Raw genomic sequence first — 24429 nt, 5'->3', positions numbered from 1 at the left:
GAGCAACACTTCTCTCACCAACTGATCATCAATCTTGGTGGGTTCAAATGTCCACAATATCAAATATAGAATAAAATCAGTTACACAGAATGGATGAAATCAGCTCTAAGACAGTCATGGAGAGAAAATCACAGCTTCCTTTTAAATAAGTTTCTTTGAAATTATTCTTAAACTATCACAGCAAGGAAGAGTAAAATTCAGGGACACGGAAGAGAACGGGATCACAGCATCACAGCCACCATCATACGCAATATACTGGCATAGTAGCTGGCTGGCAACCTTACTTGCACTACTAACCCCACCTTTCCCTCACCCAATCTATATACATCCTCCCTCCCATATCATCCCCATGCAATAACCTGAACCCTGGCCTAAGCTAGCTCGACTCATTTGCCATCAAAATGAGTATCCTAACCTTACCAATTTTAAATTTTAGCCCCAACCTACTACCATTAAATTTAACTTCTTGGCAAATCACAATGCTATCAATTTTAGCAATACAAAGGAAAAACAATTTTGATAAATAAACATTTTGTGAACCTAAAAATAAAAAATCAGCCCTACAAAATTTGTTTTTAAAGATGAAATAGTAAACAAACCCCATAAAACTACAATATTAAATTGTGGGATCAATATTCAGAAGGGGTCCCTCAGCCTTGGCCAAGCAACGCACTCTAGTCAGCTGGGCTAAAAATAATCCTGAGGAGTGGTAGCCTGGTTCAGTGTGCCAACAACTGCCTTAATTTCTGATATCTCATAATATGACTTGCATCAACCATTAAAAAGAAATACATGTTAAAATAACACACTTTTGCTAAATAACTAAAAAAAAATTATTTCTTCATTGTACAGGCCAGCATTAATTTGAATTGAATACAGAAAGATACAGATGAGACTACCTCACAGTTAGCCAAAGGACCATGAGTCAAAGGAGTGAACTTTGTGACCTCTAAAAGGAGATAATGTTCTATATCTGACAAGTCATCTGGTTAAAGGTGCCATTGCAAGGGCAACACCTTGATCTCACCTCTATAGTTCCCTGATCATTAAGCCATAAAAAAAAAAGTATTGAGAGAAGATTTTCAAAATCCCAAAAGCATCTGGAAGCTTCTAGAGTACCTAGACTAGATGATACAGCACACACTGAGCTGTGTTTCTATTTGTCATAAAAAATCTAATGAATAGTTTCTTTGCTAGCTTGTTTTGCCATATACTGTATACAAATAATGTGATACAGATATTAGTGTCCTTATTTTGCCATATATGTAAAAAAGTCACAGATACTAAATATCTTTAATAAAAATGATTCTACTAACCTAAAAAGAAAGCTAAAGTTCAGGAATTGCCTCATGATTACCAGTTAGTTTTTGCATAAAAAACTTTCGCTTAGATTTGTGATTAAGATGAATTTTCTTTTGGACTGCCATTATAATTTCAGAAAACTGTATTTATACCAGATGCATAAAATTTATAGAATGAACACAGAATATCTTACACCGGAAATATTTCTGTTATGTGACCAGTTAATTTTATAAAATTATTAGTTGTTACCAGAACCATTCAAAGATGAGAAAATAATATTCTGTTTTAATAAGGTTTCTGCATTAAATTCTACAGCAAAATATTTAGTCATCAAAATGAACTGTATATAGAAGTATGACATTTTATTTCACAAATTGAAAAAGTGTGTTGTTCATTGGTGCTGGATAGTGCATAGATAAATGGTACTAAGTGAGGGCTTTGTCTCTTAATAAGTAAAAAAAATCTTAAGAGTACAAAGATCCTATAGCACTGTGTACCCTACACATGAATATTTTATAGTTATCCCACAGATATGAATAATCTCCAACAATTTCTAGTTTAAATTAAAACTATACTTTACACTTACTAATTGAATACAGAAAGCTATATGAAAATGCATCTTAGAGGATAGCTTAGCAACAACCCATCATAATGATGTTGAAGTGTTACTTTACTTAATTTGTGGTAATTATAGCTTGTCTCAAAATACAAAATTATTAAAAGTTTATATTGTTAATAATAATTACTGCCCTAATTTGGCCATGAAACTTAATACTAAGGTGTGTTTTCAAGTCATCTATCTAAAATCAAATAAGAAGAGCCTATTATTATTTGGGGGACATGTTTAATGCTCCGTGGATTGCACTTGTGAAACTGAATATATAGATGAGAAATCCACATTCACAACCTGTATGTAGGCAAGTCACGCAAACAGTGTCTCCTGAGGGAGACAATAATTAGACATAAATAAATGTGGGCATTTGTTCTTTTAGGAGGTAAGGTACAAAGGAACAGGCACAAAAACTAAGGGTAGTGGTGTGGAGAAATAAATTTTGGTGGACTGCACTTACGACGAGACAAAATGGAGCAGGCAAACTAGTTTGGGATGGAATAGCTGAACGACGCAACAGAAGTGGGATGCATAAATGATAGGAGATCTAAATGGCCACACATGAATAAACAGGGCTGGTTTTGAGGATGTTATTACATATAGCTATGATGAAAGAAATCAGGAGGAGAAGTACTGAAATTTTGCCAAGGCCAGGGATTGAATTTGCTTAACACAATGTTTAAAAAGGTAAGAGTTTGTTTATATATCAAAAGTGGAAAACCTGAAACAGATTGACTTTATTGTAATGAAGTACAGACAGCATCAAAGAAGGACTTTACTACTATAATAAGTGAGGCTCTCCTATCATGACACATAGCTTGTGAGAAAACTTAATAGTGAGAGTTAGGAAGATAAAAAAAAAAAAAAAAAGACCCCATCAGAAGATGAAAGTAATGAAAACTGAAAAATAAAGTAGACAAATGCATCTGCATACACAGCATAAAAAATGGTCAGTGGAAACAACTAACTAACCTTAGTCATTCAAAAGGACACATAAGTATGTATCATGACACAGGAAGTGTTAAAGAGAAATGGTGGTGGAATCAAGATGTACCAATTGCAACTGAAGAAGGCAAGCAAGGAAGAGGATAGAGATGCACAGGAGGAATAGATGAGGCAATCTAAAAGGCAAGGAAGATTTGGGAGGAAAGGAAGCAGAATCTCAAACACATCAGAGGGAAGAAAAAATATTTAGGATAGCAAATTGGCCGAGGAAAGATGGAAGGGAAAAGTATATGAAAGACAAAAATGGAGAAACTGAAGCTGAAATAAAAAAAATACTGCAATGAAGCAAGGAGATAGTGCAGTAAAAATGGATTCAGTAAGTGTGAGACTAATTTATAATTACTTATCATGTTTTTTATTTCTTTCACAAGACCTAAGCAACAACTCAATGTCCCATTCTTTGTGTGACTGCTATTTATCTTGTACCCAACGACTGTGCTTTGGTGATAAATTGTGTTTCCTGTACATATCTGAGCAATACAGAACACCTATTCATGCATGTTTAGTGTCTGTTGTGCACACAGTTCCTTTTGAATGACTGCATGCACATGCTGTAGCTCAATGCTGCTCTTACTTTTTTCTTTACTGTTGTTATAGTTTCTTTTTTTCTTTGCTGTTATAATTTCTTTTTTCTTTTCTCTTGTTATAATTTCTTTTTTCTTTGCTGTTGATATAATTTCTTTTTTCTTTGTTGTTGTTACAATTTTTTTTATTTGCTGTTGTTATAATATCAAAATTATATTTTATCCAATAAATTACTGTACTGCTAAACAGTACTATACATTATCTTTTTGTACATATCAAAATATTTTACCCAATAAATTACTGTATTGCTAAACAGTACTATACATTACCTTTTTGTACATTAGTTCTTTCAGGGATTTATGTCCAATATTTGTCACACACAATATACAGTATAATTCAATATTCATTCTTTATAACCAGGAACTGGTTCATGAGGAGAGGCAGTCAATCCCCATCATCACCATAAACGTTTTTACGACGACTTTACCCATTCCTTCATGGAACAGTGACTACGTTAGACTCATATCTCTACCAACTGTGGGCTAAGCAGGACCTCAACCTGAGTTAGGAAGCTTTTGATGAGAAGTCCTTCTCTAAAAGAGGGCAAGGGAACTATGTCACTTTCCAGAATTTTGTGAATTTGCAAAGCACCAACGACCTCAGACAGGAAGGCCAATATTCTCTCAATCATGGTCAACAAGATACTGATTGACCCAATAAAAAATTACTAAATTACACAAATCAACAAAGGGTTACGAATGTCAACCACCCATGCTGTCAACCCGAAGTGACCATGATTTTAAAACCCAGCCAATATTTTTTAACCTTCTTTTGGCCAAAAGACCTTGAACAGCCTATGAAACATAAGGCTGAGATTCCAGTACAATAAACTGATGGCCACTCCACATCTTTTCACCCAGCAGATGTGCAACCTCTTTTCTATCCAAGGTTGGTGTTCCCAGGATCACTGCATTTTGTCTTATACTGAGGCGCTGTCATGTTAAATTTGAACAGCCTTCTCTCACTCCTCACTAGCTTCATGACAGGAGAGGTGGCCAGGTCTGAATGCTTTCTTTGGAAGTTCAAGACCATTGCTATTTGGCACCAATTGTACTTTGAGGCAACCAGTTCACTGCTGTCAGTAAGGGGAAAGTTTTTAGAAGAACATCACAAAGACAAAAAGAAAAGTGAAGCCCCTTAAGAAGGTGCTGCATCTCTGCCAAAGTTGTGATGAAAAGGGACTCAGCAATGATTCAACTATCCAACTTGTCTGTCTTAGTTTCATGTAAATGAGGTGAAGTCAGTGCCAGAGGCTATAGAGGAGGTACTGGGTGGCTTGCCTGGTTTTTTTTTTAAGTTGCTTTTTCCTCACAGCCACGGTCATGGGATGATGGCAGCCTATCACTGGTCAAAGCCTGCTGAACAAGTTTCTACAAGAGAACCTTATCTTCTACTATGTCAAAGTTCATTGTAGTTAGTTTCTCATAATTTTGCAGTTATTTTTGTCAAAAATATTTGTGATGCTAATGTTTGAAAGTGTTCTGTTAGTGTATTACTTCCATTTCTTTGTATTTCAGATTCCTTGCTGAAAGCTGAGTAGTGAATGATTTGGGGTCTAGAAAAGGTTCTGCTTATTCTTCAAAATTTTTGCCAAACCCTTTGGACTACAGTTCCTGGATATACTTGAAATGTTCTTTCTGAAAAATTCCCTCTCACTACTTCCTTTGAGTTGAATACACCATTTGTTATACTGTACATTAAAGAGTAAATTTCTTGTTGTATAGATACTGTTTTGGACAATTTCCTATTATATGCAGACTGTTTAATCTTTGATGAATCTCTGTATGCACAGATGGATACAAGAAGGAATGGGATAATGGGATGATTGTTTCCTACTTTAGTACTCAAGCTTGTAACTTGACTCTTAGTCTCATCTACGGCTCTCATGTACAAAATAGTTGGAATGTTTTGAATGTTCAATGGATACACTGTAATTCTCTTTCTGCTTTATGTATGTTATAGTGAGGTATTTCAAGCAAAAATAGTCATACAGTATAATTTTGAATACCCAGGAAGCTATGGGGGTCTCCAACAGGACAAGTGTGTCTGTTAAAACTAAATGTCCATCAGCTATCAGTTATAAGTGGATGATTCTCAAACATTTGGGTATGTACAGAGGAAGTGACCAACATCTGACAACCACAGCAAACTTCCACACCTACTAAAGGTTACTCAAATTATAACAGAACTTGAATATGTACTGTACTTACCTAAGTCACTCCTACTGATGTTCTCAAGGAAGGGATCAGCAGCTGGTAACTGAAAAAGAAATAAAATTGTGTAATATAATAGACATTAAAATGCAATGTAATTAAACCTCCAAATACCCACTAACAAACATCATTCTGCTTAACCAAGACAAGCATTTCTATTGCAATTTTTGTGGCATCAAAAACCCATTAATAACAGTCCAGAATCTTCAGAAGAAAACACTATTCCTGGCAGGTGAAAATCAGCCTTCAAGTGACAATATACCCCTTCCACTCACCCATCCCTCAACAGCTTTGCTTCTTTACCATGGCATATAGCTTTCCATCTGACTGGACAGGAAGAAAGAGCAGCCTTGACAAGGAGCAACTGTATGCAATTTTCAAAACTTTTTTTCCTGTCAGTTTTGGGTGATCATACTAGATTTTTTAATCTATGTATACAAAGCACTAACTGATTATGCAATTATTGGAGCCTCTGAGCAGGTTCTCAAAAGCTCTTACTATATATTTTAATATAAGTATTTACACTTACATCATTGTGAATTTCTTTACTGTTTTACCAACTTGATGTGATCATCATCATTAATACCCACATACCATCAAATATGATAACCATCCCATCCTCACCAAATAATGAATACACTACTAAAATGCATTAAAACTGGAAAAAACTCTTTATAATCTATAATTACATGGCTGAACAGGCCAATTCCAGAAAAGGAGAAATTAAAACAATTTCTTTGACTATGAAGATTTTCATAACTTAAATCCAATTCCAGAAAAGGAAAAATTAAAGTAATTTCTTTGACTATGAAGACTTACATAACTTAAATGTCTATGTTGTACTACATTAAATTTTGCAAGGTGGAGATTGATATTTACTGAAAGTTGGTTCAATGTAAATTATCACTATATGCATTCGTGTCAGTGAGTTGTTTGGTTTAAAAAAATAATATGCAATTTATAACAAAGACCTACCTGCAACAAAAACAAATAATTGTAACCTTACACAGAAACCCAAATGTCACATTCAAATGCAAATCCATTAGCAACAAAATATAAACTAACAAATACTGTACAAAATATGAAGAGAATAAATGCTCAGCATTGCTAAGCAGCAGTGATATACACAGAAACCTTTTCATTGGCATTATTTACAATCTTTTACAGATTTCAAAAACATGGCACCATAGCACAAGCAATATTTGCCCATATCTTTTCTAATAGCCTCAAACCACAGGGGAAAGAGTACACCACATACCTTTTGCAAAACTCCATACAAAAAAATATAGAACCACCTAAATTTTTCTAGTTGTCATGAAGGAGAAATGTGAACAAGATGAAACACACAGACAACAGAGGGACTTGAGATGTCAGTGCAGTAACCAAGGTGATTCACACATTCTTCATTCAAACAAGATTCAAACACAGGATTGACAAAGGTAATAATACTAATAGCGATATCTCAATTCCAGCAGGGCTCATATCTACAACGTTTGTTGTTGACTTAAAGCTGCACAACAAGATTTATTGTTTAGTGTCTGTTGTATTAATTTTCATACTTTTCATGACTGTCACTGATGATTAGCAAAACATGTTTATCTTGAGACTGCAAGTTTCTCAGTTGTTGTTTAAAATCATGTTTACACAACATTCTTTTTGTGATGAAAATTGCATTAACCCTCTCACTGGTTTAATGTTTAACAAAAACTACAATTCATTACCAGTTTTAGTGTTGCTAATAATCTATTCACACAAAACTCCTTTTTATGGTCATATGAGATCCAAATTTGCACCAACTCTATAATTCCAGAGAATGGAAACCTAATTTCCTACTCAAGAGTGACTGGAAAAGTTACTGAAAATACTGTAGTATGAAGACCTACTGTAGGAAGGCTTACGAAATCATGGAAAAAAGGGATATAAGTATTATTTTACTATTATACTGCTCTCCTTTTGTCCTGGTTTTGAACTAAATTCCCTAGTCCTTACAAATATATGATTTTACTTTGCTTGCTTATAACTTAAATAATCTACACCAAATTTTTATTTATACATTTTAAATTATTCTGTACACAAATAAATGTGCGTACTTTTTAACATGTCACATCCCTAAGGTAACCTGTGAGTTCCAGGAAAGGACTCAGGGGGCTACATTACAGAAATACAGTCAAATCAAATCTTTCATAACAAAACCATAAATAATTTGCAAAATTAGCACATAGATTCCAACAAAACCAAACTCTGTTTTTCACTTTCCTCATATACCAACATTCAAAGAATACATGTATATAAAAACCCTGTTTAAAAAATCTCAACACACTACTAGACCCACATTACAAAAAAAAAAACCAAGATATTCCAATAGATTTCTCAGTTTTTGACATCTTTGTAAGATATTACATGCTTTATCAAAAACAGCTAAATGAACATTACACTACATTTGCGCAAGTTATTATAAGATTTAATACTTTTTAAAGTCTGACATACCACTGCCACAAATCTACATTATTCCAGTGGGTTTTTTTTTTATTACAGTATGCTATACAGAATGATAAGACCTTATTTGGCAAGATATTCACAATAGTTTCCTAATTTAAAAACTATTTCTATTAGGATGTCTTACGGGTGGAAATGTAAACTTACTCATTAAAAAATTTACAGTACCTCATTACCAATTACCCATATTACTAAGTGTTACCAAAGCAGAGAAATCATACCATACGTAGTATATACAAGTAACCTACTAAATACCCAAGCCAGATAATATAACAATATGACCTATTGCTTTCCATGTTTCTTACTGGCAATTTCTGAATGGCCAGTTACTAAATTTAACCTGTCCTGTTACACGTACCAGTGCTAATAGTGATGGAAGGCTAAAACAAGGTAACGCCTCCTATGCCTGTCACTTAAATCTCTCTTTGCTCATTGCTCACAACACAAGATAAGATCTTTGTGACCAACTGTAGGGGAGGAAGTGAAGGAGACCCATGTGGAATAATGACGTCTACCAAACAAAATAGTTACAAACTTTGACAAAATGAGCAGGGCAAAAGGTGACTTGCTGGCATAAGTAAGATGAACCAAATGGTTATGGACTGTTCAATCTACGTTAGCTCCAAAGCTTGAGTGAACTTCAGGTCAGTGAGTGGGCACACTCAAGAGTACTTTACTTGGTAAGATGGAGGATAATGTAGAACAAAAACTCCCTTAAGCTGAATACTGACTATTCAGTTCCCAATATAGTCTGTTTGCTTAAGCAAGCAAAATGCAAAGTAATATTCGAACGTGAAAAATTCAATTGTCAAAATGGCAAGGTCAATACACCAGTATGTCTGTTGCTGAGAAAAACGAACAAGTATGATTATATGAATTAAAGGATGAATCTGAGGGATTGCAAGTATTAAACTACAGAACTGAACAGTTTTCTCCATTATGACTCCTCATCCAGATCATAACATCTGTGAATATCTTTCAGGCAAAAAACTGAAATTAACCTGGTGATACCTCCTGTGCTTTTGAAACCTGTTCACCTAAAAGAATATGTAGATGCAGGTGGAAAATGTTACTACTGCTCTAATTTGTAAAGTTGTCTGGTAATCAGAGAACTGTACTATATACTATAGCAGAAATGAAATAAGACTTCTATCCTCACTGTAACCAACGAAAATACCTAATCTTTGCAGTTTCAATGATAATCATGAAAGATTGCCAGATATTTCAATACATTTTATATTTGGCATTCCTTAAACACACAATAATATTATTGAAAGCAAAGTAAAGCTTTCCCCTGAAGACCTACTTGACTTATAAAAAGGCTGAGTGTCAACTGTAGGAATTCCTAATTGTCTAAGCAGCAATCTCTGAGGATCTGCTTAACTTGAAATGATAATGCTGCATTCTTATGCATGACATAGTGCCTAAGGATTCTGTTTACACTAGTGGGAAGAGGTTATATCAACTCTGGCCATAGAGGAAGCCCCTGAGCAGGTCTGAATGCCCTTCCTGCTGTGCCCTCTTTTATTTTGAGCCTACTGGAAGATGGTATCTCAATGAACACAGCTATCATTATCATAAGGCTGTAGAAAGAGAATGCATAAGCCATCTTGTTCCATGGATGTACAGTATTTATATACTGAGCCTCACTGCAGGAATAGGAAAGAAGCAAAATATTACAAACAATATTTTGAGTTATTATGTGGTGAAGATATCAACATAAGGAGTTCCCAGAACAACCAGAAATTGCCCATACCATTGGATATGGTGACTTGACATTTACTGCTCAGGGTAATTTGTTAACCTATGTCTCCTTGGAATGAAAGAGAGAGAGAAACAAGAGAAAACAAAGCACTACTATACTATCATTCATGTGAATGCACACACCTAAATGTACATCAAATTTGCTCACAAAAATCATACAAATTTCCAAAAGGACTTTCAATACAAAATCTAGAGAAAATAACAGAACATTTCGCTTGAAATACTTAAGCCAGCTTAAAAACAAATGACAGTATAATGGCTGCTTGGTGTAACAAAATAGATGAATCTTGTAAAGTCAATTAAAATGTTACCGAGTTAGCAAGTGAAAAGACTTCCCTCTTTCTGGTATGCCCTTTAACCTTCTCCACCACTAGTTAGAGCTAATAACAAGACAATTTACATTCAACAGTGTACTCAAGCAGTTGGCAAAATGTGCATTTGTTGAATGTTACTTAGAGCTCTCGTACACAGACTTCAAGATAAGCAAAAACTACACTAAATTATTTTCTTGGAAGACCTAATAAAGTTACCAGAGAGAACCACACTGATAACACCATTTCAAACACCTGTCAAACCCCACACAAAAGCAACATTAATCCCCTGTTGCCAAGACGATACAGTACTGACTATTTAATCTCACACATTTCTAAATAGCCAGTCTTGCCAGTACAGCACAGCATCACTCGTGGCAAACGCTACTTACTTTTAGATGGGAATTTACTAAATGAGGAAAGTGGTGTCCACAAGTCCTAGAGGGACAAGACTTTCCGTAGCGAATGTATATCTGAAAAGGTCCATAGTTCATGCAAAATGCAGATATTCATAGATCTAAGATAGTTACTGTAGCTCTCATAACTTATGTTCCATGTGCTTCCAAAAAGTTACAGTTAAAAGTTAAATTACTGTTCTAATTCTTGCCCATTCTTGCTATTTTGATTTAAGAGGTACAAAACATGCTGCTGTCCAGCAGTTAAATGTAACCACTGGGCATTCAGAAACGAAAGAAGAGTGAAGTTCATTATAGCAGAGAAATTGCACATCTAGGCAGGAAGGGACTATGTGAACAGTTATAATTAAACAGCTGAAAGCCAATAAGACTCAGCAAAGAACTTAGACCGTCTCAGCTTGCCCCTAGCCATATTTGAAAAGCAACCCTCTATATATGAATAAAACTTGAGCTAGTGCTTAACTACAAAAAATAAATAACTACACAAATTTTTATAAATAACTACACAAATGTTTATATAGTAATTTAAAGGTGGGAAATTTAATTTTGCCCAGATGGCTGGAGCATATTACTGGTTAAGGTCCTTTAATTAAATCACTAATTAAAATTCTTACTCTACATAGGATTTGCCTACAAGGTTGGTTTTTATTTATCAATATAAATTTATCAATAAATTTAGTACTTACTTTGTAAAATGAAGTTTTTTAAAAGTTTTGAAAAACTTGACTTTTGTATTGTTTTAAATCTGGACATTCACATAAAACACATTTAACTGTTAGTACTGACCTACATTCTCAGTATGCAGGCACCGAGTTATGTGGCCTACAAGTTAATATCCACAGGTCAAACCACTGACACCAATTTTAAGAAAAGATAAAACTACTCTTTTTGCATGAAGAATTCCACAATTCATGTTGGGTTCCGTGTTTTGATTTATTAAACAATTCATTATACCAGAAAGTTACTTATTTATTCAAGATGATGAGATTTAGACATTGATAAATAACAAACATATTAATTGTAACTATGGGTGTTTCTCATAATGTTTTTCATAATGAAGTAGGGATCCATCATTTTTTTTTAACATTTACACAAGCGCATCTTATAATCTATAGAATGAAAGCTTACACTCTGATGCACAAGAGAAATTATAAAACGATTCTGAAGAGATTCTAAACCGTTTCTGGCCCGTGAAATTACAAATTTCTACTGTGGCATATTTTTAGGAATATTAACTGCTAACCTTATTGCACACAGTTCTGCACTACAAACAGAAGCATTGTTAGGTTTACAGCAACAATTTTTTTTACTATGAGATATGGCATCAAACATAGAAAATAGGGGCCATATTAACAGACTGCATAGTTTGAACTTTGCATTTTTTCAATGTGCTCTGAAAACCTGTCAACTGAACGAAATTTTCCTGAATGTTTGCTACTGTATATTAACAGAGAAATCTTCTATTAATTGTATAATGTCCTTTATCAAAGTACCAACTTAAAAATCTGGAATTTCAAACCCAAACTATGATCTCCAACTAATATCATTCTCTATCATCAATGTTAGTTATCTACATTAATGTCAGAATAAAAAAGTACTTAGATGAAGTACTGGTACATAAACAGTAATAACATCTGTAAAACCTTTATGAAAATCATGAGTTTCCAAACAGCCCAGAGAGAAGAGGTGTTCATTAGGTACCTGGTTGCACTGCACTGTACTTAAAAATCAATTTAATTTTCATTAATATTCTATGTTAGATTCAACTTCCTTTCACTTCTACCTTCTCACCCCACAGTTTCATGCTTTATCTTTTAGATGTATATTTTTTATTGTATTTACTGTCGTTGTTCAGTTCACCTTGGAGACCTCTAACAATAAATAAACAGAACACTGCAGGCAATATTTTAAGTGCTCTTGCATATACAACACAACTGCATACAACCTTCCTTGTTCACCTTGTTGAGTAGCTGCTGATTTTATTTATATTCTTCTGTTCTAGTTACTTCTCATTCCGTGTGGCTCCAGGTTCCTCCACTATGCTAGTTTTATCTGGTTTCTTCCTCTCAGCTTAGTTCATTCTTGTTTTCCTCCGTCTGTGCTAAGTTCATCTAACTAGTTTCAGGTGATCATTCATAATTTGTTTGTATCTCCTTATTTAGCCACTGCATTCAAATTCAATGCAATTTTCAGCACTTCGTTTGCAGAGCAGCCTTGATTGTATTAAATGCTATATACTTTTGTTATGTTTGGTTAACTATGGTTTCCATAATCTTTTAGTTCATTTGTTTGGTTTATCTATTGTTTCATGCTTTCATGCATGATTTAACCCGTATATAGGAAGCCTAACGTATAAAGCATTGATTAGCATTGATTATCTGATTATCATATTCAACCATATTTCACAAAAGCAGTCAAGCCCTAAAAATATGAAAATTTAAAACATGGTTTATTTCTAGTCTTTCCACGTCATTTAGTCATCTTTAAAGCATGAAACTAACACTTGACCAATGCCTTATCTTGCTCAATCACCACCATCATCAAGATTTCATGTCTGGGTCCTCGTTGTAAGGATTAAATGCTAAAGGAGTCTTTTCACAATCCACTGAAACTGTTGCAAATTCAGCCTGAATTATGATCTACACACCTCAAGGATACTCCAGAGCTTCTTAATGTAATGGTCTTCACCTTGCAACTTTTACAAGTACAGTACAAGTTATCTGATAAAGGTCTTCCCTTTTCATCGAATGTCCAGACCATCTTTGAGATCTTGGTTTATTTTCTAATTCCTGGAAGCACATTAATACTCTTCTTTTCCAATGACACTTACTTCTCCCAACTGACTATTATCAACGTTTGCCAAATTTATCTTTTCCATACAGTAACGTACAACTCATAACCACATACCCAAGTAAACTCTACAAAACTCTCCATGCATTAATTCCTTTGAACAAGCATGGATAATAAATGCATGAGCCTTTTTAAAAGAAATTTCAAAACTTACATTAACCAACACATCACAGGTTGCCATAAAGACACTGGGGGGATTATTCATGTCACATCTCCATTCTTCAAAATTAAACATTACATTATCTCCATTCTTCAAAATTAAACATTACATTTTATTCACCATATCTTCTACGACTTTCATAAAATTTCATAAAATCAAAGTTCGTCATGCTTCAGTTATGTAACTAGAATAACCTCAGAATCAATCCCACTATAATAATTTCATGCTCATAAAATTTGAGAGAATCGTAGCACTTACCCCTCGAGAATCTCGGAAAAGTATAGCCGCTTGGTTGGGGTCCATCTCTCCTCGTACATATACATTGTGATGTGAGGAACCACTGCCATGTCGTCTTCTGTCAACATCCCCAGAGTGCCTGCGCATCTGACCTGCAAAATGTCGAGCAACTTTAGGAATAGTCCCATGATAAATGAATTACAAACATTTGACATTTTTTAATGTAACTCATCATTAAAAATTGACAATATAATTGAATGAATACTCCGGCAATCTAAGAATTAATCTGGCATAATTTTGATAATCCATGATCTTTAATCAGTATTTCATTGGCCTAAAAACAAAGGAATGGCAGCTACAAAATATAACGTAAAGGAACTGATCAACCAGTGGTAACTAGAGAATATATAAAATAAGTCTAATCCTTCAGGCCAGCCCTAGGAGAGCTGTTAATCAGCTTAGTGGTCTGGTTAAACTAAGTTATACTTAATTTACTTAGAGAATATATACAACTGAAAATTTCATTGTCGAAGAGTAAATAACATCTAATATACACAAAGACAGTCATTGACAGAGAAGAATTCCTAGCAGCCTTGCAGCTTGTGTAGACCCAGGTGAACCCATCTTGACAGAGGGATGTAGAAAAATACATTTTGAAAACTTTATCTTTTGAAACTTATTACTGTACCCAAAACCACTGAAAGCTTTATCTTTTGAAACTTATTACTGTACCCAAAATCACTGAAAGCTTTATCTTTTGAAACTTATTACTACACCCAAAATCAGTTCCTTTATCAAACTGCTTTAACACTATACCTTACCTTTTCATGAACAATAAATTAATAGTATACTGCATAAACAATAATTTGTATAGTGCACATACTGCAAACAAATGCTCTCTTTCTCACTTGGGAAGAACTTCAAACTTAATACTTAGATCTAAAAATAAGTTTAAGCTAACTCATGCTAATGCTCACTACTTTGCTCAGTCACAAGTAGGTACGGTATGTCATCAAAGTCACAAGTAAATATATCATTAAAGAAGTTCTATGGTGGTTTTAAATTCTTTGACAAGTAAGAAGTATTAGATATAAATATAGCCTCTTGGGAATGTGACTGTCACTATAAGTCAAGAAATATTTCAGAAAGGAAAATGTTTAAAAGGTATGGGAGTACCAACTACACTCAATATAACACAGCATCAATGCCTCAATATACTTCTTTGTCAAGTCATTTATAGAAATCTTTAGGTAACATCTACACATACTCCCTGCAGACTAAGCTGCTTTATATATACTGTATATATCTACATATCCTCTGATGCCTACTAATCCAGCAATCCATCTCAGTGGAATGTTTAGGAAAGTTTTACAGTAACTTTTTGGAGAGTTATTTTCAATTCCTTCAATTGAACTTCCAGAATCACAGAAAAATACAAACTTTTGTGGCATGTATTTTTCATAACCTTAAACGTAGAAAAGACTGCAGACAATTTTGAAGTGAAAACAAAAGCTGTAATCACAAAGAAAATACAGTTTTCCTATTTGAAGAAAATGTGTTGCGACAAAAACTAGACCAGCTTTAATTATTCTTCCAATACAAGTGGCATGGTAAATTATAGTGTCAGTCAAGTACAAAACATCACTGACATCAATTTAAAAATGGCGTACACTAAAGGCAATTCTCAAAATTCCAGCTGAGCAACAGAGCTGAGATTTACTGAAAAAATAAATGTGGAACCTGGGCCACTCTACAACTCATCTAATGAGTTATGTGAGAGCTCTGCGAAATATAATTCCAATACTTTAATTTTCATTCAAGTTACATAATAGTGTGATGGATAGGCAGACAGATTAGAGCAAGGAGGGAGGGGGAAGGTATACACCAACCTGACTATAATAAGGGCAACTAACCTGGCTCTTGAACAAAAGCAGGTTATAGGAACCATGGAAATATCCAAGCAGGAAGGGAACTTTGTAGTTTGGCAGTATGGGATAAAAAAAAAAAATTAATGAGACATTCTTGTAGAAAGTGACAGCTTTTGGGAGTCACTTGACCACATGAGTTTATAGGAAATTAATTCCTTCCTAACAGGCCATTGACTAAAATATATGCAAATAAACAATCCATGAACAGCTGTTTACATTGGAAAAGGGGATTTACAATCATCATTTTCAATACCAAGCAGTAAGGAAGATAAACACAATTTCCAGATCCACTACGAACCAAGATAGGCCTATGCTACTGGCGTCATATTTGTTTCTTATTAAACATTATAGAATAGGTGTCAAAGACAATTTCTAACTCCTAGACACTGGCTCTGGCGTAATGTTGATTATTTATAAGAAAATTATGACTTTTCTTGGTTAGTGACAAGTGCAAACTCCCATTTTTCATCTCGTGGGAGATTCTCGGCTAAGGAACTGGATTCATACTTGTGACATAGCCTTACTTGATTCAGAAATTTCACTGTGTAATTGGAAAATAAAATATTTAAATGGATGCAAAACAAATTTTGACTACTGTATACGTGAGTTGATTAATGGTCTCATTAAAATTAAAACAGCAATTCCTCAACAGACTTTGACTAATTTACTCATCAGCTAACAGCACCTTACGATGGCAAGCTAAACTGTATTTTTGTAAGTGATGCTTTTTACAAAAATATCTGTTAATGTACATTTTACTGTAGATCAGACTGGAAGTTACTGTACATAAAAATGAGTTTTGGTTGTTGCATATCTTGAATGTTCAATGTAGGCTATACTACAAGGTCTTGTTACTCATCAAAAGGTAAGATCTGAAACACCTACTAAGATGAGGTACATTTCATCTGGCTTAGTTTAAGTACGAACAAGTGAATGCCATGGGATTTAGGGACGGCTTTTTAAAAGCCATCAGATGAGAGATTTGATTGCCAATACTTTGTGCCTAGTATGCAAAAGGCTATAACACCAGTGATAAAGTTATCAGGGCAGCACCATACAATCTTCAGACTACAGACACAGAGCCTAATCCTGGAAAAGCCTTCACTACTGTAAAATAACGTACAGATAGCTACAAACTTAGTCCATCATTATAGAGGATGCCCACTATGTTCACACGTCTATACTGGTCCCAAATTGTATTTCTTTTGTGAGTATAACATCTTCAAAACAAACTAAAAAGGGTACAGTAACAGTATTTTCATGAGCATCAAAATATCAACACAAAAATGTAAGTAAACTTCCGTGGTAAAATTTTACTTGAGTAAACCAAACTTTGTAATCTGCATATCCATTTCTCTGTGATACAGTTAGCAGTAGTAATTTTTAAAAATTCCAGTCCTTCTAATGGAAAGTTATAATTTGCTAATGATCACTATCATTAACAAATTACACCTTTCCATCTCATAACTAGGTCCTTCTAATATACTCATGTGTGAGCGATCTATGAGCAGAAATAACTGATTATAAATCAGTGGTAATAAGGATACCAGGAGATAATTTACTTCTATTTTATGCCTTGCTCATCATCATTAACCACTGACGCCTTGTAGTTTTCATACTTGCAGTTACTAAACAACTTACTCCTAATGCACCTTGGTGTTTTAAATGATTAAAAAGCAATGTCTATTCCCTAATTTGATAGCAAAGTTTCTGATATTTAAGTCAAAGAGTACAGTATCAGCTAAAAACTGTATCTTAGATGAATTGAAACAGTATCAACTGAAAACTGTATGTTAGACGAACTGAAACATCAAGTTCAGAATAGCCTCCCTCTTTGCCAACACTTGTTTTCTTTGTACATATTGTTCAGTAGACTACTTTTTTTTTTGTGGAGTGAAGGCCAAAGGGACTGGTGCGGTAATATTTTTTTTTTGTAATCCCCACAGAAAAAGTAAAAAAACAGTGTAACAATCTTATTTTTTTCTAGTTTAATATACTGCGCCATACTGGCTATACTCAAGTAGATAAATCACTTATCTTTTTCAATTTTACTTTCTCAATCTATAAGTAACCTGTAAGGAATATATATGGATAAGTAGCAGTTGTACACATTTACCAGTTAGACTTGACAGATTACACATCTTATACCTGGCACTTTGTTTATATTTCTGTGTTTTGTGATTATGATAATTTCTTTGCTAGTAGTGTATATTCTTATATTCTTATATAACTGGCAATGATTTATAATCAACTGACACGCAACTGACCTAGCATTTGACTTGACATAACCCTTAACATGGCAAAAAAACAATTTTCTGTCAATTTCACCTACAATTTCTCCAATAATTTATGTTTTAAATATAACACTTCCTTTTTTTTTTATCTCTACATTGCATTTTCCTGAAAGTTCATGATTTTTCTGGGATAAAAATAATTACTTTAATGTATTAAGGTGCTTTGGAAAAATTATATACACTTATTTTATGAAACCTTTCCTTTTTGATCTATACAGTATTACATTTTCCTATACATTGTTCAAAAGTATTCACCATGATTTTTGTAGGGTTACAAAAATTGCATAGCTGTACAGAGGTGCTTAAAAAAAATTATGTACTTACACTGTCCATTTCATCAGTTATATTCGAGCTTTTCAGTTGAGAAACATGCCAAGTGCCATTTTTAAAATACTGAAGACGGATCTGTGATGTACAAGGATAAAACCAGCGGAAAACAAATTAAAAATACTTTGGCCCAGGATGGCGCTTGGTATGTTTCTCAACTGAAAGTCTCATTTGTCCAATACTAACCTTCCTTAATAATCTGATCATAGATGCTGTAGAGTTTCTCAACAGAGGATTCCCTATCAAGAGAACCCTTCCTGGAACCCCTCCTACCACTGCCGTGGGCATTCCCATCTGGGTCATCTGCCCAAAAGCTTTCCCAGCTGATGTTGTCATCATCATCCATCGGTTTCCTAGTCGGACTCAAAAGGCCTCTGGAATATCCCTCCCCTTCCCCAATGTTTATGGATGTCTTCAACGACGGCCCAGAAATCTCTATGTTCGTTACAAAATTACCCTTCGAAATGTGGTGCGTATTGTCCCCTGGACTCCTGCTGTATTGTGAAAATGCACTCAAGTGTTCACTGTGTCCAAAATTTTTCAGTGCGGGCCCAGGAGACACATTTCGCGCCAATGGAGAATCAATGAGAGGCCTGTGGGGCGACCTAGAAAGAGATCTTCGTCTCAGGAGGTGGTCATGGGGAGAATGCGAGTGGTTCGGAGAGAGAGAGGGAGACAGGCTCTTACTTTCCTGAATGGGGATTTTGAGTTTAAGACCAGGCTTCGGCCTGGAAATGCGGATGTTTGGAGGTTTCACGGTCCCACTATCTGCCGAATAATTTCGGTTCTCGTCTTCGTTTTCCTTATTGGCTCCAGAGGCCCATTCTCTCGGGCTCTGGTTTTCATCATCACTGTCACTGTAACTACTCTCACTACAGCTACTGCTAGAAGTACTATCTGTGACACTATACCTTCGAGAATTACTCTGTACACTATTAACATTATGTCCACTGCCCCCATACCGCAGAGGGGAAGGCATTCCAGGTCCACCGTCTGGAACACACAGAAAGTTCGGTCTGGGTCTTGGGCGGGCCACAGGCTGGTAAACTGGCCATGGCTCTGGAGTGACAGGACGGGACGATGTCTTATCCTTTTTGGGCTTCCTTGGAGGATCTGGCGTCTTTGACCGCCCAGACTTGAGGGACAGGGAGAAGCGCCTTGGGGATGGCACCCTAATGAGAGGCGAAGGGATTCGCACTGGGGGAGACTTTTCATGGTCTAAGAGCACGTCACTACCGTGGTCACTGGAGACAGAATTTGCACGACTGCGCCTCTTTTGCTGGTGGTGGTGATAGTAATCGAGGGGATGCAAAAGATTATGCAGAATATGGCTGCCCCGCCGCCCCTTCACCGAGTGGGAATCCTTGTCCCCGCCGACAAGGGACTTGACACTTCCACAGGGGCTGCTCGGCCTGTAAGGCGATGGGATGCCGTCAGGGAAGGGAAAAGGGTTGTCGGAGGCCAAGCCATGGTGCTCCTTATCATCCGGCGCCAAGTCTGGAGTACAGATAATGGGGACGTGAGGATACCCTGCAAAAGGTGGGCTGTCTGGAACATCCATGACGTCCCACAGCTCACCAGCGAGCACACTAAGAGGCCCACCTTAACGCTGCCGACCACCACTCCCAGAACACCGACCTGCAGGAACGTCAACAAGGTGATCTCCATCGGGTTAGCAGTTGACCTTGTTGGGGAGGACCTGCCAGCTAGCTAGCAGGCTAGGATGGGATGAGATGTCCTACGCAAGATAGACAGAGGGGGATAGACAATAGGAGCCGGTTGGTTTGGGATCCACCCTTCCTCCCCCAACAGGTGGGGGACCAACCAGGTGTCGTTCCTTTCCCAAGGCGGGCTGAAGTTCCTCAGGGGACTTCAGGACAGCAAGTGTCCCAAAAAATTTTCGATTTTTTCGAAGTTTTCAAAAGCAACAAAAGGCTACTTTTATCACCAGCAATAAAAGCAGCAGCACTCGTTCAAAATTTTCTCGTAAAAGGGGTAGTGGTAGTAGGACTTTTGACAGCTGTCAATCAGTCAGTCAAATCACAAATCGACAGGTGTTTCGATCGAAGTTTGACAGGCAGAGAGGGCAGGCGTTGTCAAGTGTTCGGTGTTCGTCGTGCAAGAGCAGAAGCCACACTGTCTTCTTCTCTAATGCGATAGTCACTCGCTTGCCAACACACACGTACACGTACGCGCACGGCTCTCGCTCTCTCTCTCTCTCTCTAACTACTCGTTCACTCACCCTATCTCGGACACAGCATCGGGAACTATCAACTCCCATCCCCCCCTTCTCTAAAACCACGTGCACTTGGCAACAGCTTCTTGTATAGCATGAGGCGATGTCCTTCCTTCGTTAATGTGAAAATCAATTTCGTTAATTACCGATTTCCTGAGATATTTTTTTAGCATCAGGGCAAAACGTATGTTTACGTATACTGTATTCAATGAGGATGGATTGTCATTTTCGTTGCCCTAATTCCCAAAAGTTCACTTAAACATCCCAAGCAATTATAAAGATGATAACAGCAGAAAAAAAATTGTCTAAAGGAATGTTATCGTCAGTTCTCCATCAGCAGCAGCAACTTCTTGTGACTATTTCGTGGGCAGAATAAAAAAAAAAAATGCTCGATACAAAGCAAGTGTTGCCTAACCAAGCCAAGAGAGGTCGTTTGTTCATCTTTCCACGCTATATAATCTCGTGTAATTCAATAATATCGTTAAAAAGGGGATCTTGGAACATAAACAGCCACAATAAAACTCAAGGACGACTACATTATCCTTAATACAATTACATAATTAAATTTGTTCGTCGGAAACTATGCTCTTGGTGGTATGAGACCTTCCCACAAAGATGCAGTCAGCTTACCGATAGTCATCCTGCGATATCTTACGTAGTGGATGGCCATTTTAAAGCATTATGAAGAAAGTTCAAGTGTTATTCAGTTATATAATTTTGTATTACACATCGCTGTGATGAAAAAAAAAATGGCGTAAAACGAAAATCATAAACGGGAATAGCTCATCAACAAAGAATTGTCTAAAAAATCTGGTATAGGTCTAAGCAAACCTGCCCAACACAAAAACGCAACTTTATTTCCTACTTTTAAAATGTACACAAAATGGCGCTAAATTCGTACCATAAGCCGAGTAAATGGCATTGAAAGACAGAAATTAATTGCTCTGTTGTCAACTCAAGCACCCGAGCAGCTACTGAAGGGAGAGGAGGACGGTTGTGGTATCATTTTCCAAACATCTCGACGAACTTTCATCCGATAACGGTATCCATAGGAGTGTGGTGTTCGCCATAATTGTTGCACTGGCTTCGCAACAGACTGCTGGTCTATATATATACATACACATATATACATACACACACACACACACACACACACACACATATATACATATATATATATATATATATATATATATATATATATATATATATATATATATATATATATATATATATATATATATATATATGCACAAGAATTAGAGGAATTTATTTCTGGTGATAGAAATTCATTTCTCGTCATAATGTGGTTCGGATTCCACAATAAGCTGTAGGTCCCGTTGCTAGGTAACCAGTTGGTTCTTAGCTACGTAATAATAAGTCTAATCCTTCGGGCCAGCCCTAGGAGAGCTGTTAACCAGCTCAGTGGTCTGGTTAAACTCAGATATACTTAACTTACAACACATATAGGTTCAATGGTTGAATAAAAATATATTCTAGTAAAAACGGTTGGTGGGGAATTCAAGGAAATTGGTGAAATTGTTATAAATGAGAGAGAGAGAGAGAGAGAGAGAGAGAGAGAGAGAGAGAGAGAGAGAGAGATTATGCACGTGAGTTAATAATCAGCGCTGAGGCCACGGAAAATATTCAAAAGGGAACGACAGTGCCAAATACTTTCGTGACATTTTGTGGATATAAACTATTCAGTGAAACAAAGTATTACACGAAAATCATTTATTTGTCTAATACTAAACCACCCATGCATAAAATCTTTCTTTTATCTAAATTCTCTTTTGAATTTATTACGAGACCAAATGCGACTATTAGATAAAAAAAAAGTCACGCTGCTGATAAAAGGAAAATTTAAACTGAAATTAGAAATTGTTATGATTTCCCTGATCCTAGCAAATTTCCTCTATTCTTGAATTTATATCCCAGTACATCTCCCGCAATCCGTTGGTTATATACGTAGGCCTATGTAGTCTTCTGCACCAAGGATGTGCACACATCTAATCAGTCCTAGCCTCTCATATTTCATATTCCATCAGTGATTACAATAAACTTTTCTGAAATTTCTGTTTCTTCATATTTTGTACTTAGGTGGATCTGTTGTTTTTCTTCTCATTATGAGATTTAGAGAAAGTAGCAAGTTTAAGTTTCAATGCAATAGAGAGTTCTGAAAATCGATTTTACTTTCTGTGGACCACCTGTTGTAAACCTGAAACGAAAATTATTCAAAACTGGACGAGCTATGAGAATTACACCAATACATAAACTTTTTGAGAATGGACATGCGGTAGGAGAAATTCTTTCTTTGAAACATGAGATGAGAATCTAAAAATAAACGATTCTTTTCTAAAACGAAAAAAAAAATCTTTTCTCAAAAATATTCTTCTAAAACGAAGAAAACATCTTCAAATTCTACAGCAATTTTGCAACGACAGGGAAACCAAGCACCGAAGGATTCGAGTTCACAATCCTGCAGTCAAGAGCAGTAATGTGATCCAAGAGACATGAGCTTGATGTCTTTAAAGGCTGAAATCCGGTGACTTGTGGTTTTCTTTCATGCCAAAAGGGGCGGTTGGAGAGCTCACACATCTGTAAAGAAAGATGAAACCTCCCCCACGTTTTTATTTTTAATTGGTATTTTTTTCGTACACGTTTCCTGCTTAAGCGTGTCCTACCTAAACAAAAGGAGCAAGAGATATTTACTACACACTTATAGAAGCTCCCCCTCACCCCTTACTCTCTCAGATTCTGTTTTTCTCAGAACTTCATATCATAATTCTTCTCGTTCGCCCACTTGACACTTGTACTACTGCGCAGATCGCTTACAAGTTGAACCTCTTTACTGCAATTCCTACTGATGGTTTCCTTCAATTTCAGCTTGAAATACACACACACACACACACACACAAAATGAAAATACACTTGTTATAATACGATGTTCTTTCAATAGACCTATACCGTTTCTGGTTGATTCTTGAAAAAATGCTAATAAAATTTCTTTCGTTATATAAAGCCAAATTAAGTTAACACACACAAACATATGTATACATACATATACATGTAAGTGTAAGTGTGTGTGTGACCACTGCAAAAAAAAAAAAACTCATTCGCATTAGCATCCACAACCCTCCATAAATTAAAACATGACCGTCGGGGATAATGAAATCATGACGTCATCATCATCCTCTCTCCTATTCCTTATTATCATAAAAACAAGAGGATCTCGTTCTCAACGTTCTCCTCAGTCATCCTTGCATCTCTTCTGCCTTAAAATAAACGAATATCTTTAGGGATTTATAAGATATTTGCCCAATTACTATATCCAGATTCCTGGTTCGTGAGGATTAGAAGCGAGGTAGGCCTATGTTGTTAATGTTGTTAAGGATTTCTTCAGTAACCTAAAAATGTCGTTGCTTTTTGCAGAGAATCTACAGGCTAAAATAATACATATATAAACTAACTGTAAAAAAAATAACTGGCTATTATGTCCTCACGAGAACGTGTTATCAGGATATGTGTGTGCCATTATGGTAAGGGTTGGGAGACTCGACCTTGTCTCCTACCAAAATACTAATTTCTTTTTTGTGGGTCCTTTTGTAGCTTTTGCTACAAAGGTCACACACCCTGGTGGGCCATGTTGTATTATGTCATCGATTAAGCGGGGAATTATCTGCATTGAGAAACTC

The 24429-nt window shown here is 35.8% G+C and overlaps 1 protein-coding gene across 19 annotated transcripts in view; it reads right to left on the bottom strand.

The window, feature by feature from the left end:
• SNF4Agamma (SNF4/AMP-activated protein kinase gamma subunit) overlaps positions 1–24429 on the bottom strand; it is a 394547-nt gene that overhangs the window by 11505 nt on the left and 358613 nt on the right. For 12 of the 19 annotated variants that reach the window (XM_067083365.1, XM_067083346.1, XM_067083358.1 and 9 more), the window contains 3 exons: positions 13971–14101; positions 10679–10759; positions 5713–5761 (listed from right to left, as the gene is read on the bottom strand). In XM_067083365.1, the coding sequence (XP_066939466.1) occupies positions 5713–5761; positions 10679–10759; positions 13971–14101 (261 nt within the window). The remainder of the gene's footprint in view (positions 1–5712; positions 5762–10678; positions 10760–13970; positions 14102–24429) is intronic. The other 7 variants (XM_067083360.1, XM_067083349.1, XM_067083362.1 and 4 more) reach the window with 1 other exon arrangement.

Source organism: Macrobrachium rosenbergii, chromosome 40, assembly GCF_040412425.1.
Source record: "Macrobrachium rosenbergii isolate ZJJX-2024 chromosome 40, ASM4041242v1, whole genome shotgun sequence".
Lineage (NCBI taxonomy): Eukaryota > Metazoa > Arthropoda > Malacostraca > Decapoda > Palaemonidae > Macrobrachium > Macrobrachium rosenbergii.
This window is presented reverse-complemented; position numbering and strand designations above follow the sequence as displayed.